General features: G+C 60.9%; 1 protein-coding gene across 3 annotated transcripts in view; it reads right to left on the bottom strand.

Annotated features, from left to right (window-relative positions):
* Nucleotides 1-320: 320 nt before the first annotated feature.
* SLC17A9 (solute carrier family 17 member 9) overlaps nucleotides 321-13102 on the bottom strand; it is a 20162-nt gene continuing 7380 nt past the window's right edge. The window contains exons 2-13 of one of the 3 annotated variants that reach the window (XM_019637225.1): nucleotides 9669-9866; nucleotides 9169-9308; nucleotides 7234-7333; nucleotides 5349-5479; nucleotides 4806-4902; nucleotides 4535-4631; nucleotides 3857-3944; nucleotides 3032-3066; nucleotides 2515-2630; nucleotides 2097-2152; nucleotides 1898-1927; nucleotides 321-1322 (exon numbers count right to left, since the gene is read on the bottom strand). In XM_019637225.1, the coding sequence (XP_019492770.1) occupies nucleotides 1159-1322; nucleotides 1898-1927; nucleotides 2097-2152; nucleotides 2515-2630; nucleotides 3032-3066; nucleotides 3857-3944; nucleotides 4535-4631; nucleotides 4806-4902; nucleotides 5349-5479; nucleotides 7234-7333; nucleotides 9169-9308; nucleotides 9669-9866 (1252 nt within the window). In that variant the 3' untranslated portion in view covers nucleotides 321-1158. The remainder of the gene's footprint in view (nucleotides 1323-1897; nucleotides 1928-2096; nucleotides 2153-2514; nucleotides 2631-3031; nucleotides 3067-3856; nucleotides 3945-4534; nucleotides 4632-4805; nucleotides 4903-5348; nucleotides 5480-7233; nucleotides 7334-9168; nucleotides 9309-9668; nucleotides 9867-13102) is intronic. The other 2 variants (XM_019637228.1, XM_019637227.1) reach the window with 2 other exon arrangements.

Consider the following 13102-nt stretch of genomic DNA (forward strand, 5'->3'; position numbering starts at 1 on the left):
TCGCTCTGTAATTATGAATCTCTTTCAGATCAAAAGTGGGGAGACCTCAGGGAAGGTCTGTGCTTACATGGAAATTGTGAGTTGTCCCTGCAGAACACGCCAGGCTGTGTGACTCTAGCCATGGGGGCTGCTTGGCTCTGCGAAGCTCTGATAGCAGTGCCACCCACTCTTATCTGCAGCGGTGCCGGGGCCGCCCAGTGGGAGACTGCACGGCACCGAGTCCATTTCAATGCCACGGCCTGTGACACGTCTGTTCTTGGGGTTTGCCTTTGCCCTGTTTGTAACCCTTTGCCGGTTTCCTCATGAATGAGTTCAACAAATCTTTAACAAGTATTTATTCTTAAAATTTGTGTTAATAAAGTAACAGTCTTTTAAATAGTTTAATAGTCATCATTTAAATAAGGCTTTGTTATGATTGTCCACAATTTTGTAGTTTCTTTTCTCCACACATACATCTTACAAAATCTATTATTAATTCATGAGACGGCTCCTCTATAATAAACAGGGAAAGGTTGTTTGCCTGGTTTCAGGGAGTACCTTGGACAAGAGGGAGTGCCCACACTCCCCTCGCAGCTGGTCACCAGTTGCCAGAGAAGCAGAATGCATTGCTAGTGCCCAGGGATCCACGGGGGTTAGAGGGGGCACCAGGGGCAGGGGGTCCCCAAACCATGGCCAAAGGGCTCGTGCCCATAGCCCACCCATCCAACAGCCTTCATGTAGAGCCGTGGTCCTCCATGAGGACACTGGTGATGTCAGAGATGGTGTTGATGGTCATGGCTGGGGGCGGGGGTCATCAGAAACAAAGCAAAACAGATTTGGGTGCAAATGCAATCTGGCCCCTCAGCGATGCATAGGCGGGCCGATGGTAGGGACACGTCTGACCACATGGAGCAGACCGTGTATGTCTTAAAGCTGCTGCCACTAAAAACACTAACTCCACTCAGCTGACAGTCCCACCGACCCTGAGAGGAGGGCACTGTGCCCAACAACAGAAGCACCTGGGGCCTGAGCGGGCTGCCTGGCGCTGCCCCCGACACATACACACACTCAGCTGAGGCTCACTCTCTCCTCTGTCACACAAGCAACAGGCTCTTAAACCAAGCCCTTTATCCTGCGTCGGCTGGAGCCAGGTCCTCAGGCGACCGTGGGCCCAGGCAGCTAGAGGTCCTCACGGATGGGGCTCAGGTCCACCCGCTGGGCCTTTCCAAACATCAGGAAGGTGCACAGCCCCAGGCTGCTGATGGCGGCCACCAGGTTGAACATGGACGTCCAGGAGCCCGTGGTCTCGATCAGGTAACCACCCAGGCCCACACCCACGACACCTGCGCCGAAGAGAGGGGACAGTCAGGATGAGTGACAGGCAGACCTGGCCCAAGCATCCTGCCAGTTCCCAGGGCAGTGCCAGGGAAAGGAGCTGCGACGGGTGTGCTTGGAGGAGACGCCCAGTGGGGGTCCGAGGGGCAGCAGCCGAATTGGGGTGTTGAAGGGCCAGGGATCTCACAGGCCATCCAGGAAATCGCCCCCCTGCCCTGTCTCTCTGGGGAAGGGGGCAGTGGGAGGGGCTGGGCTGGGGAATCAGCCCTGTCACTGTCATCTGGGCTCTTGGGTTTGACTCACATCTGGGTTACACTCCATCAGGAAGGTGAACACTACAGAAGGCAGCTCTGTTCTCTCCCTGGGCCAGCTCTCCCCTCACCACACACACACACACACACACACACACACACACACACACTGGTCTGACACTGTTGGACCCCCCCCAAAGGGTGCCACACCCCACCCTGCAGGACCGGAGTAGCCAGAGAAGGCAGGAGAGCACAGGAGTGGGGCCGCCAGGAGGCACCCCAGGGCCTGTGTGCTTGAACCCCTCAGGTAGGTGACCCCGGCCCCGCCTCACCTGCCAAGGCCCCAGCTGTGTTGGCCACACCTGTGAACAGGGCAGAGAGAGGAAGGCTGGTCAGAGGGGCCCTGTGGTGACCGTCCCATAGCAACCCACCAAGGAGGAGCCCCTGGGGGCCCAAGGAGGGGGCAAGACAGAGTGAGCAATGCCGGGCTGGGGCAGCTGCTTCCTGGTCACCAGGCGCTGCAGTCCTCACCGAAGAGTACACCAGCGCAGGACGGGGCCAGGTCCTGGATATTAACGGAAATGCCACTGTGGGAAGGAGAGGATGTGGGCCAGTGACCACAAGGCAGCCACCACCCCACTAAACCAGTGGTCAGTCCTCTGAGCACCTGGAGCCCAGAGACCATTCGGGGCACTCAGGACCAGCTCAGCCCCGTCAGGGTGCTAAGCCCCTCCCCTGGCACCATATTTGTTTCTCCAAATGGCCCAGGTCCACGCGCTGATACTCAGACAACCCTTTGATTCCGTGGCTCACTCGTGGGGACCAGCTACGCATCCACCCTCCATGTGCCCCCAGCCAGGTGGTTTCGCCTGAGTGCCCAGGATGTGTGGTATCAGGGTGCCTGAGGGCAGAGGAGGCGGCTCTGGTGGACATGGCGTCCGGCCCTTACCTGTGGTTGAAGGTCTGGAGGCCAATGGAGGCTGATGCAAAGAACACAGACTTGCAAAAGCTCGAGGTTTGACCCAAACACAGGGCAAAAACGCTGGACAAGCCCAGGCCCATCACCTGTGGGGGAGATGATTGGTGCCAGGGCAGCAGCCACACCAGCCAACAGGGGCCCCTTCGTGGGGTAGCCTGGGGTGCACTGAACAAGGGTCAGTTGGGGAAAACCCCTCCTGGGCCAGACCCTGCCCATGGGACATGTGGGACAGGCTCCATGACGAGCCAGCCCTGGAGAGGCCCCATTAGATGTGAGCAAACGCCGGCCCAGGGCTCCGAGGGACGCAGAGAGCCACGTACACAGCTCAGAGAAGGGCCTCAGGTGGGCCACACCGGCCCCCAGCACTACCCAGGACACCATCTACCCGCCATGCTATACAGGCTGCCTTCCAGGTCAGGTGATTTGGGGATATAGCCCTAGGGTCCCAGAAACAAACAGGGTGTCCAGAGCCATTCCACCTCCCTACCTGCATGAACTTCCGCACGGTGATGGTTCTGTAACCTGGACAGAGGGGACAGGACATGTTCCCACTGCCCATTTGCACCCGGAGTGGGCCCCCCGCATGGCTTCAGAGAGGGAGCAGGGGAGGGGAGGGCTGGGCCCCGGGCTCAAGCTGGGCGAGGCGTGTACACACGCGTGTGAGTGTGTATGAGAGCATCTGCAGTGCCAGCGCACTACAGCACCCTGAGGCCAAGATCAGGCGGACGCACGGAAGAAAGGCCACTCGAACGAATACAAATATACTTTCTTAGTGTTTCTCCAAATTTTCTAATTTTCCACAATGAGTGTGTAGTATTGTAACCAAAAAAATTAACCACCACCATTTGAAAACGAGTGGATGTGTGCAGAGTGGGGGCGTGTATTGTCTGTGAGATCGTGGTCCTCGGGGTGGGGGGTGCACTTGAGTCCTAGGCTCCCACCTGACTGTGACCTCTGACCCCACCAGGTGCCCTTTCCACCTCTGAAGAAGATTGAGGGCCATGTCCAGCCCTCGGGGGGTAACTCCAGTCACAGCAGGACTCAGGTCCTCTCACTGTGCCCCAACCCCATCCTTAATGGGAAAACTGAGGCTGGGGAGTGGCTGGCTGAGTCAGGCCGGGAGCCAGGCTCCCACAGGTCCACCTGTGCCAGCTCTGAAGGTCTGGGGGTCCTACTCTCACAGCTTGGTCCTCGGGGGTGTAGCCTCTTCACATTGCTGTAGCTGCACCCCCAAGAGGGGTGCCTCCCTGCTTCCCAAAGTGAGGTGAAGCCTGGGCATGACCCCCAGCCCGTCCCTGTCCCGAGGGCTCACCCTGGCTGATGAGGTGGTCAGAGAGAAACCCGCTGAACAGACTGGCTGGAATCGCTACCAGCCAGGGCACCACGTTGAAGACCCAGCCCTGCAGAGAAGGTGTGGGTGGGGCCTCAGGGGTGGCTCGGGTTGGCTGCAGCCACCTGGGAGAGGATGCCCAGGCAGGCCCACCCATCGCTGCCCATTAAGGCTCTCCTCACCCACAGGCTGGGCCTCCCGGTGTCTGGCCTCCTTAACCCTCAGCCATCCCCACCCTGGCTGAGCCAGGCCCCCAGCACCGTCTCCCTCATGGCTCCCAGAACCATGCCCGGGTAGAGCTGGGGTCATGCCCCCAGCCTGGGAATGTGCATCTCAAGGGTCCTGGGTAGAGCGAGCCAAGCTGATGGGCAGGTGATACCCCTGTTCACATCAGGCCCCTGCCCGGCCCCTCCTCAGGAATGGCCAGCCAGGCCTAAGCCGGGGACTCTGCCCGGAGTCACAGTCCTGGGATAAGCACACCAACACAGTGGGGTGTGGGGCTGTGACTTCCTGACATGCACAGACCGTAGTGTGAGCCCTGAGCATGGGGGAGTCCTCTGGGACCATGGGCCGGAGGGGTGTTAGGGCCACAGAGCTGGAGCGGGCCCAGGGCCCAGCTGGCGCTGCCTCACCCTGCGGGAGCCGGAGCAGCCCACCCACCTTGGAGCCGGGGAACGTCTCCTTAAAGAAAGTCGGCAGCCAGGACAGCAGGATGAAGAAGGAACAGGCTGCCGAGAGCTGGGAGAAGATGGCCGCCCTGCAGGGGGACAGGCACAGGCTTAGGTCCACTGGCCTCGCCCCCAAACCTCAGGGTGGCCAGAGGCCCTGGGAGACCCAGGCGTGCTGGCTCTGTGGTCAGTCCGTGCCAGGGACACACAGGGTTCCCCAGTCGCCCCTGCCCCATATGGCAACCCCGAGGCGTCTGGCTCACCAGACGGAAGGCTTCCGGAAGAGCTGTCTCCAGGGAACCCTGGGGTGCCTGGCCACCGGCAGGCCTTGGGCCAACACGCCCAAGGCCAGGATGAGATCTAGAGGGAGCAAGCGTTGCCACGTGAATGCTGCGGATGGCTGCTCGTCAGAGCTGGTCCTTCCCGCTACGTCTGGGGCCTTTGAGGGTCCGCGTTTGTCTTGAGTTTGAACAAACTTTCTGGACCGTTCCCCATCCCCATCCCTACCCCCGCATCCACCCGGCCCCACTCCGGCCATCTGAAGACACCGCTGCTCCTGCGGGCTGCCTCTGCCTGGCGGTCAGCTCTGCTGTGTGTTTTGGCGCCAGCAGAACTCTCTGCACTGATCATGGCGAAACCACAGCTGGGAGATCAGCATGTTTTATGGGCCAAGCTGCAGCCCCAGGTCCCCCGAGCTGGCGCAGCCCTGAGGACGCCCCGATGTTCCGTGACTGCTGCAGGGCCCCGGGGCTGGGCTGAGCCCCCAGCAGCGTGTTTGCTGCACTCACCCACCCGGCCACGGTTACCTTGTTCACTCAGCAGATACCTGTACACGTAACACACCCACAGCAGGGTGAGGCCGCCGGACAGGTAGAAGACGCTTTGCCAGCCATACCAGTCCAGTAGCAGGGAGCCCACGGCCCCCGTCACCAGCGTCCTGGAACGACAGAGAGGAACATGGCCGTGACCTGGTCTGTGAATCCCAGCTGGTGAGAGCTGAGTCCCTAGGAAACCAGGGGCCCCAGTCCCAGCGTGTTTGTCAAGGACTGCAGCTCTCAGGAGAGACTTCTGGGTGCCACGCAGCCACGGCGGATGCGGGCACAGCCATGTGGCTGCAACATGACTCGGGGACCCTGTGTGGCCTGCATTTCTTGCTTCTGGGCCTTCAGGTGGGCCTACATTGTGGTGTGGATCTTTTTAAACTAAAAAAGAAGAAAATGATCATGAGACTACACTGAAATAAAACCTTCACTCTGTTTTTAGCTCCACCTCTCAGGGAGGGTGAAATTCTAAGAATTCTAAATGCAAAAACAACAGCAATCAGGGCCGGCCGAGTGGCGCGATGGTTAAGAACTCGCTTGGGATGCCAGAGGGCCCCGGTTCGGATCCCACATATGAGGGCCAGTGACACTGCCCTCTACAGCTAAGATGCTGAACAACAGCTCAACCTGGAGCTGGGCTGCCGTGAGTCGCTGGCGACGGCATAGGCTGCAGTCCCTGTGGCAGTGGATTGCCATGGGCTACCGTGTGTAGCCAGCAGCCAGCGTGAGCGGCCAGCAGCCGCAGTGAGCGGCCGTCCAGAAGCCGGCAACTGATCCGCCTCGCCCGGGAAGAGCGCAATGATGGTGCCAACTTGGGCCAGTGAAGCAACATCCTCCACAACTAGATTGAAGAACAAAACGACAGCAACTTGTCTGTTCCCCTTCCCCCAATTCCCCAGCACTGTTCCCATTCCCCCAATTCCCCAATAAAAAAATAAATAAAAAAAAGATTTCTCAAAACATTTAAAAACAAAACAAAACAGCAATCAACCCCCTATCCCCCCTGCTGATCCGATTATCTCAGGACACCCCCCCTGCGTATTGGCTGGCCTGTTCAGGGGCCTCGGCCCCCCCATCTGCCAAGGTTCAGCCAGGAGACCATCAAAAGAGAAAAAGAGAAAAAGAGAAAGCTGGACTGCAGACTGAGGCCAGCGGGCCTGTGGGGGTCACCTTCCTCTCTGAGCCTCCATCTCCTCATCTGTGGGGGGCAGTCTCTCCCTGTGTCTTCCCCTACACACATGGGCCCAGGACGCCCAGGTGAAATGGGGTTTCAGATAAACAAGGAGTCTTTCCTGTGCATGTCCCACAGTGCACTGCGCACCCTGGATTTTATTGGGGCTGCTCCTGGCCCACCACAGGCACCCCTCGCCCCTCTGCATTCTTGCCTAGGCCTAGGAACAGTGAAGTGAGGGCCCTGAGTTTGGGGTCGTGAAGCCCCGTTAGGGCAGCGAGACGTCCTTCCATCGGACCTTTGGGGTGGCACAGGGAGGCGGGCACAGGGTTCTCACATCCAGAAAATGCCCTCTGGGCTGAGCTCAGGCTGTCTCCCCCATCGGAATGACCCTCCCCCCGCAATCCGGCTCCAGCACAGATGAAAGGGAGCTTGATGAAGCGGCCGCTGCCCCAGTCCATGTGCCAGAGCCCCAAAGGCCACGTCACCTGCCGCCAGCACCAGGGTACAGGGCATGCATAAAGGGAAGCACTCTGCAGAGATGGGGAGCCAGCACCCCCAGAGCACAGAACCCGCCAGACCTGCATCACCCTGAGCTGCAGGCGCACCCACGTGGCCTGTCCCCTCCCTGCCCGCCTATGGGGCCCTGCCAAGGGCACACGCTCTGCCTGCCCTGGGCCCCCCAAGGCCGGCACTCACCCAAACTGGGAGCCGGCCCCCACAGTGCTGTAGGTGAAGGCACGCTCGCTCTCCCGAACCTTCTGCGAGAGGAGGCTGGTCAGCGCAGGAAAGTAAACCCCTGGAACAAGCAGAGAACGCAGAGGCTTGCGGGCGCTGGGTCCCCAAGTGGCCAGCGGGTCTTGCGAGGGCAGCCGGTGAGGGGTGAGAGCCCGGCTGAGACGCTCCTGGTCCCATAGATGATCATTCAGGTTTGGGGTGTCCTCCATCTCCACCTCACCCCCAAGGGACCAGCAGCAACACAGTTGAGGGGATGCTCAGCTTGCGTGACAGGCTCGCTTGAGACCATGCCACCAGAACCGCAGCGGGAAGGACTTCTGGGTCCAAGCTGCACTCCTACCACTGGCACACTGGCTTCCGGAGCCATAGCAGCTCTAGAATCCTGGCCCTGCCATGCACGTGCACACACACACACTGATCACACCAGCACGTGCTGTCACACACGCATACACATACATACTGGTCACACGTGCTGTTATTCCAGTACACACCGCCACACCAGCACACGCTGTCACACCAGCACACGCACACATACAGTGCGCACTCAACCGACGAGACCTGTTGGCCCTGTGGAGCCACGCCGCTGGGCCCTGGGTGACGCTGCCCTGTGACTACTCAACATGTCACCACAAGGGGCAAGGGGCCTGGACCTTCCTGCTTATTTCTTCACAACTTCCTGTGAATCCATAATTATTTCAAAATCTAGTTTTAAAACAACTGCATTGGGGACTGTAGTTTTTGCCTGTTACACTGTTTTTCTCCAAAAGCACCCAGTAGGGCTAAGAAGCCTGGGGTTGGGCCAGGATGTGGTCCCTGCCTTCCCATCAGGCCCTGGTCCCTGTGCACCCAGAGTGCCCGACACCCATGGTGACAGCTGCCTGAGGCCTGGTCTGGCTCCCTTAATGGCCACAGACCAGCCGCCCAGAGAACCACCTCTGCCTCATAGGAGGACGGGGAGAAAGCTCGTGCTGAGGGCCACCCAGAGGGGCCCCTTCAGCCAGCCCAGGAACCTTTGTCGCAGGACACAGCACCAGCCACGGGTCACATGGGGAGTGCGTGGGGTGATCCGCAGGAGCCTGTCCACCAGGATCACCTGTGGGCCAGTCAGGAAAGGGGCACAGGCAAATTCTGGGAGACCTGGGGTCCCGGGGGCCATGCCCTGCCCTGGGACCAGAGGGGACAGTCGGGGGTTCTGGAGCAGGTGGGGAGATGCGGTGAGGAAAGGCCCAGACCCCACACACTCAGGTGGCATCTGAGATGCATACTGCCGGATGCCAGGCTGGTGCGGACAAGAGCGCAGCAGGCCGTCTGTTCCCTCGAGGGGGATCTGTGTGCCACCTGCCACTGGCTCACCTGGGCCACCTGGCTCTTTGGGGGTTCTCCAGAAGTCTAACATCCCCAGAGCACGGGGGTAGAGGTGCTGGGAAACCTGGCGTCTCCGACGTGCCCATCAGCCACGAGGCGCTGAAGGTTAGCACACAGCAGCCTGGCTGCCACCTGGGTCCCTGGCGTAGCCTTTCGGCATGGAGGACATGTGACATCAGAACATGCCAGACTATGAAGTGTTTCTAGAAACACAAAGTGCCCAGGTTCCGAGGCACAAATAGGCCGGCCCAGAGACGAGCAGCGAAAGCTGGCAGCCGGCAGTGGGGACCGTTCTCCTGCTACCCTGCCCAGGACAAGCTGCCCACCCGCCAGGTTGGAGGATCCTGGGACCCTCTCAGTGACAGCGCTGAGGCATTCCGACGCCTGCTCTGATTTAAGGCATGCCACACACAGAGCACACACATATGTGCCAGTGCCCCCGGCGCATGAACACACGCGCGTTCGCACGCGCACACATGGATGCTGATGTGCCCGGGGCAGAGGGTCGAACACCGGCAGCAGTGCCTCTACCTTGGAGCAAGCCTGTGAGGATGCGTGAGAAGGTCATGAAGACCAGCTGGGCACTGCCCAGGTGGGCAAGCAGCGGGGTGGCAGCGGTGATGAAACCCCAGGCGGAGGCTGACAGCAGGATGACCTTCTCACCCCCGATCCTGGAGGGGTGACAAGGGGACGAAATGGTGATGCGAGATGAGTAGCCAGAGCAGAAGATCCTGCCATGGAGAAACCTGGCCGGGGGCTGGCCACCCTTCCTTGCTCAGCCCTCTGGGGTGGCCCTGCTGCCATGTCCCCCTCTGCAGGAGAGGCTGAGGGTGAGAGTGCAGGGTCCAGCTTGGTCCCTCTCCCCACAAGCCCCCAGAGCCCTGAGTGGGACCCCCATCCCTACCCGCCAGCGTGGACCTCGGGTCTCCCAGCTCCCTCCTCCTGGGCAGGGCCTCTCCCCACTAAGTTCCCAGGCGCTGCCTCCCCCCCCAGCAGCCCCTGCCCGCTCAGCCAGGGGAGGGGGCGGTTACCGGTCCCCCAGATGGCCGCCCACGACCTGCGTCAGGCAGTAGCCCCAGAAGAAGCTGCTGAGCACGATGCCCGCCTCCTTTTTGTTCCAGCCGAAGTCCTGGCTCATGGAGACGGTGCAGACGGGCATGCTGACGCGGGCACAGTACAGCAGGCACGTGCCCAGCAGCAGCGTCCCCGTCCACGCCTGGCACTCGGGCCTGCGGGAGACAAGGCCAGGGTGAGGCGGACACCTCCACTCAGGCGTCTACACGGCCCCCTGTCGACCCACAGAAGAACACGGCAGACCCTAGAACAGTCGCTCCTGACAGCAGAGGCTGGGAGCAGGCGCCAGCGGGCTTGGGGCGGGTTCAAGAACCACGGTGGGTTTGCTGCTCTCCAGGACCCGCAGCCAGGGACCGAGGGCCGGGAGGCAGCCAGGCAGGGCTAACAGCTAGTGACCCGCTGACGGGTGGGTGGCAGGCTGGGCAAGAGGAACCCCACTGAGGCAGAGGGGAAGGACCACCCTCACGGTAGGAGGGGGGCAGTGGGCCCCTGCAGGGTCCCCAGGAAAGCTGGGTCTGCCCAGCAGAGGGCCCAGGGTAGGCGGTGCTGGGTGCCAGCACGGGGACACCGTGCTACGGGGCCCCTGGAGGAAGCTGCGGGGGGGCGAGAAAGCCCTGGCTGTTGGGGAGGGTGCCAGACTCACGTCCTCGGAGGGACGGGACAGTCCATAAAACTCCTGGCCAGCATTCCTCAACTGTCAGTCACGAAAACCAAGAGCAGTCAGAAAGTGCCGCAGCCAGGAGGTACCCAGGAGACACGAGGACTCAGCGCCTGTGGACCTGAACCCACTGTGGACTTTGGCTTGTGATACTGTCGCTAAGGGCTCCCCGCCAGTGACAAATACAGGTGTGACGGGGGTGGGGTGGAGGAGGTGGGGGTGGAGCAGACTGGAACGCCGTCTTCCTTCCCTCACAGTAACTACAATACACCTACAGCTGTTCTAAAGGCAACGTTTACTCTTTTAAAATGAAAGAGCACGCGAGCCTGGAGCCCTGGTTATGTGGGTGGGAGATGGGGGTGGGGGCCCCAGAGCAGGAAACCTGAGGGCACCGCTACCTTGTGTGTCTCTGTGCCTTGGGGGTCATCCCCTGGGAGTGGGGGTGGTGACGGTGCGGGGGGGAGGCGGGTGGTCAGAACAGTGGACAGGCCTTGAAGCAGTCTCGGTGGGGCCGGTAAACAGCAGGGCGACCAGCAAGCCCCACGTGCCCCAACAAGGAGCCGTTGTGACTGGCTGGGAGGGAGGCACGGCAGCGGTGTCCACCTCCTCCGGACGCATGTCCACACGGGTCCACACCCTTTGCAAACCACAGGGTACTTTTCCACCGTTGGGGAGTGACGCGGGAGGACACAGCCCTCCTCACATTTCAGGCCTGTTGAGGAGCCTCATTGTGGGCTCCCCGCTGCAGGCTCCTGTACCCCACCAGCAGAGACAGCTGATTCAGGGTTCGAGACCACCCCTCAAGGGTTTTGAGGCAAAAGAGTTCAAGTTCCAAAGAGCTGGCCTACTGTCCCCAGGCAGACGCGTACCAGGGCTGGGCTGTGGTCTCACTGAACGCCTGCAGGGAGAGAGGCTGGGGTGCCGCCTGGGCCCTGCCATGACTCGGGGAGCGCCGCTGCTGTCTGGGCCTGTGTCCCATGTGTACAGCGGAGATGTCGCACTGGACCGTGGGTTTCAAGCTGGGTCTCTGGGTGCTCAGAGCGGGGCCAAGTGCTGTTATTAGTTTACATATAGGAACTTCCTGTATGAATGAGTCCAGTGGGGGATGGGGTCCTGTGCTGAAAACATCCACAGGTCTGTAAGTCCAGGAGCCAGCTGCTGGCCGCGCCTCCGCCGAGGCAGGGGGGCACTGCACTCGGAAACTGCCCAGGGCCCCTCAGGGACTGCTGGGGAGGGACCCTGCCCATCACGCCCCCAGCCCACCTCGTGGTTCTTAAGACATTACAGAAATTAATCAGATGCTGAGACAACGGGAACAGCAGCACGTGGCAGGTGGGACAGGTGTCCTTGGAGGGGTGCACCCTCAGGGTGGCTCCCTAGCTCTCCCTCTGGTCTTTACAGAACCACAGACAGTGAGGTGGCAGGGGCCGGGCAAGACCCACGAGCCCCCAGGCAGAGCTCGCTCGGTGCCCGTCTGTGTCCCTGACGGGGCTCAGGAGCTGGAGGCCGCTGTGGGCTCCTCTGGGGTTCTGACTGACCATGGGAGTGATGCCCGACTTTCCCCAAGTGGGGCTTACCTCTGGGGTTTGACAAAGCTTGCCCTCTGAGCACCCCACACAGCCCTCCATCTCAGGGCCACAGGCCTGTCGGGGACATGGCTGCTTCTATGCAAACACCCCCCTGCGCTTGCCAGGGAAGCAAAGCCACACTGTCCAAACTGCGTCACAGTCAGTCTGGCCGGTGGCCTGAGTGCCCCGGATGGAGCCCACAGAATGCCCTGTGGACGTGCCTGTTCCACAGCACAGCTGTGGCCTCCAGGCACCCGTCCCGGAGGCCCACACAGGCCCACGGCTTTCCTGCGCCCCATACGCAAGCCTCTACATGCACGTGCGTGCACGATACAGCTTCCCACTGCCTGGGTGCCCAAGGAGAGCAGCAGGTCATGGGGGCACAGCCCCACTCCCCACAAACAGCACGGTCCAAAGGTGCCTTCCAAAGGGAGCTTTATTCCTTTACGTGGTCAAAGCAGAGAAGGGTCACCTGCGTCCAGATGGGACGGCACCCCCAGCATGCCCGCCCCTCCTGCAGGAGCACTTTGACAACAACCCTGGGAGCCTCTGATTGCTCTTTGGGTGGGAAATCCAGTTAGAAACAGCAGAGACTGGTGGGCTATGGATGGTTGGTAGGGTATGGAGAACACGGTGCTGCCCTCTGGCCTCCTTATGGCCACAGGAGGTCAAGAAAGGTCCATCAGCTTCCAGACCAGCAGTGGGCTCTGGGCCTAAGGTGCTGGCATGGGCGCTCCCACGGGAGAGCATGGGGCAAGGTGCTGTCTGCTTCCCCTTGGCCCTGGAGGCCCCCCACAGCACCATCCCTGAGCTGGCGGGCAGTGCCAGCTAGGTGGGCAAAGGGATGTCCTCCTCAGCTGCTGGGGACACAGAACAAGGAAGTCTGGCTGGAGGAGGGACCCAGACGTAGTCAGCTGAGTAGGCCGCCAGAGCCAGAACCCTCCGTCCTGCGGACGGGCTAGTTAGGAGCAGAGGCCACGCAGACTCAGGCAGGAAAGGCTGGCGCGCTCATCCCACCCTCTTTGACCTGCTCTGAGCATCAAGTCTGTGCCCCCAGCTCACAAGATGCTTCCTGTGAAGCTCCTAGAAACTTCTGCTTCCTGCAAACGGCCTTGCTGCATGAGAGGCCTTAATGGCTGAGCAGACACATGGTCACATGGCCCCT

The sequence above is a fragment of the Hipposideros armiger genome, unplaced genomic scaffold (assembly GCF_001890085.2).
Source record: "Hipposideros armiger isolate ML-2016 unplaced genomic scaffold, ASM189008v1 scaffold_32, whole genome shotgun sequence".
Taxonomy (NCBI): domain Eukaryota; kingdom Metazoa; phylum Chordata; class Mammalia; order Chiroptera; family Hipposideridae; genus Hipposideros; species Hipposideros armiger.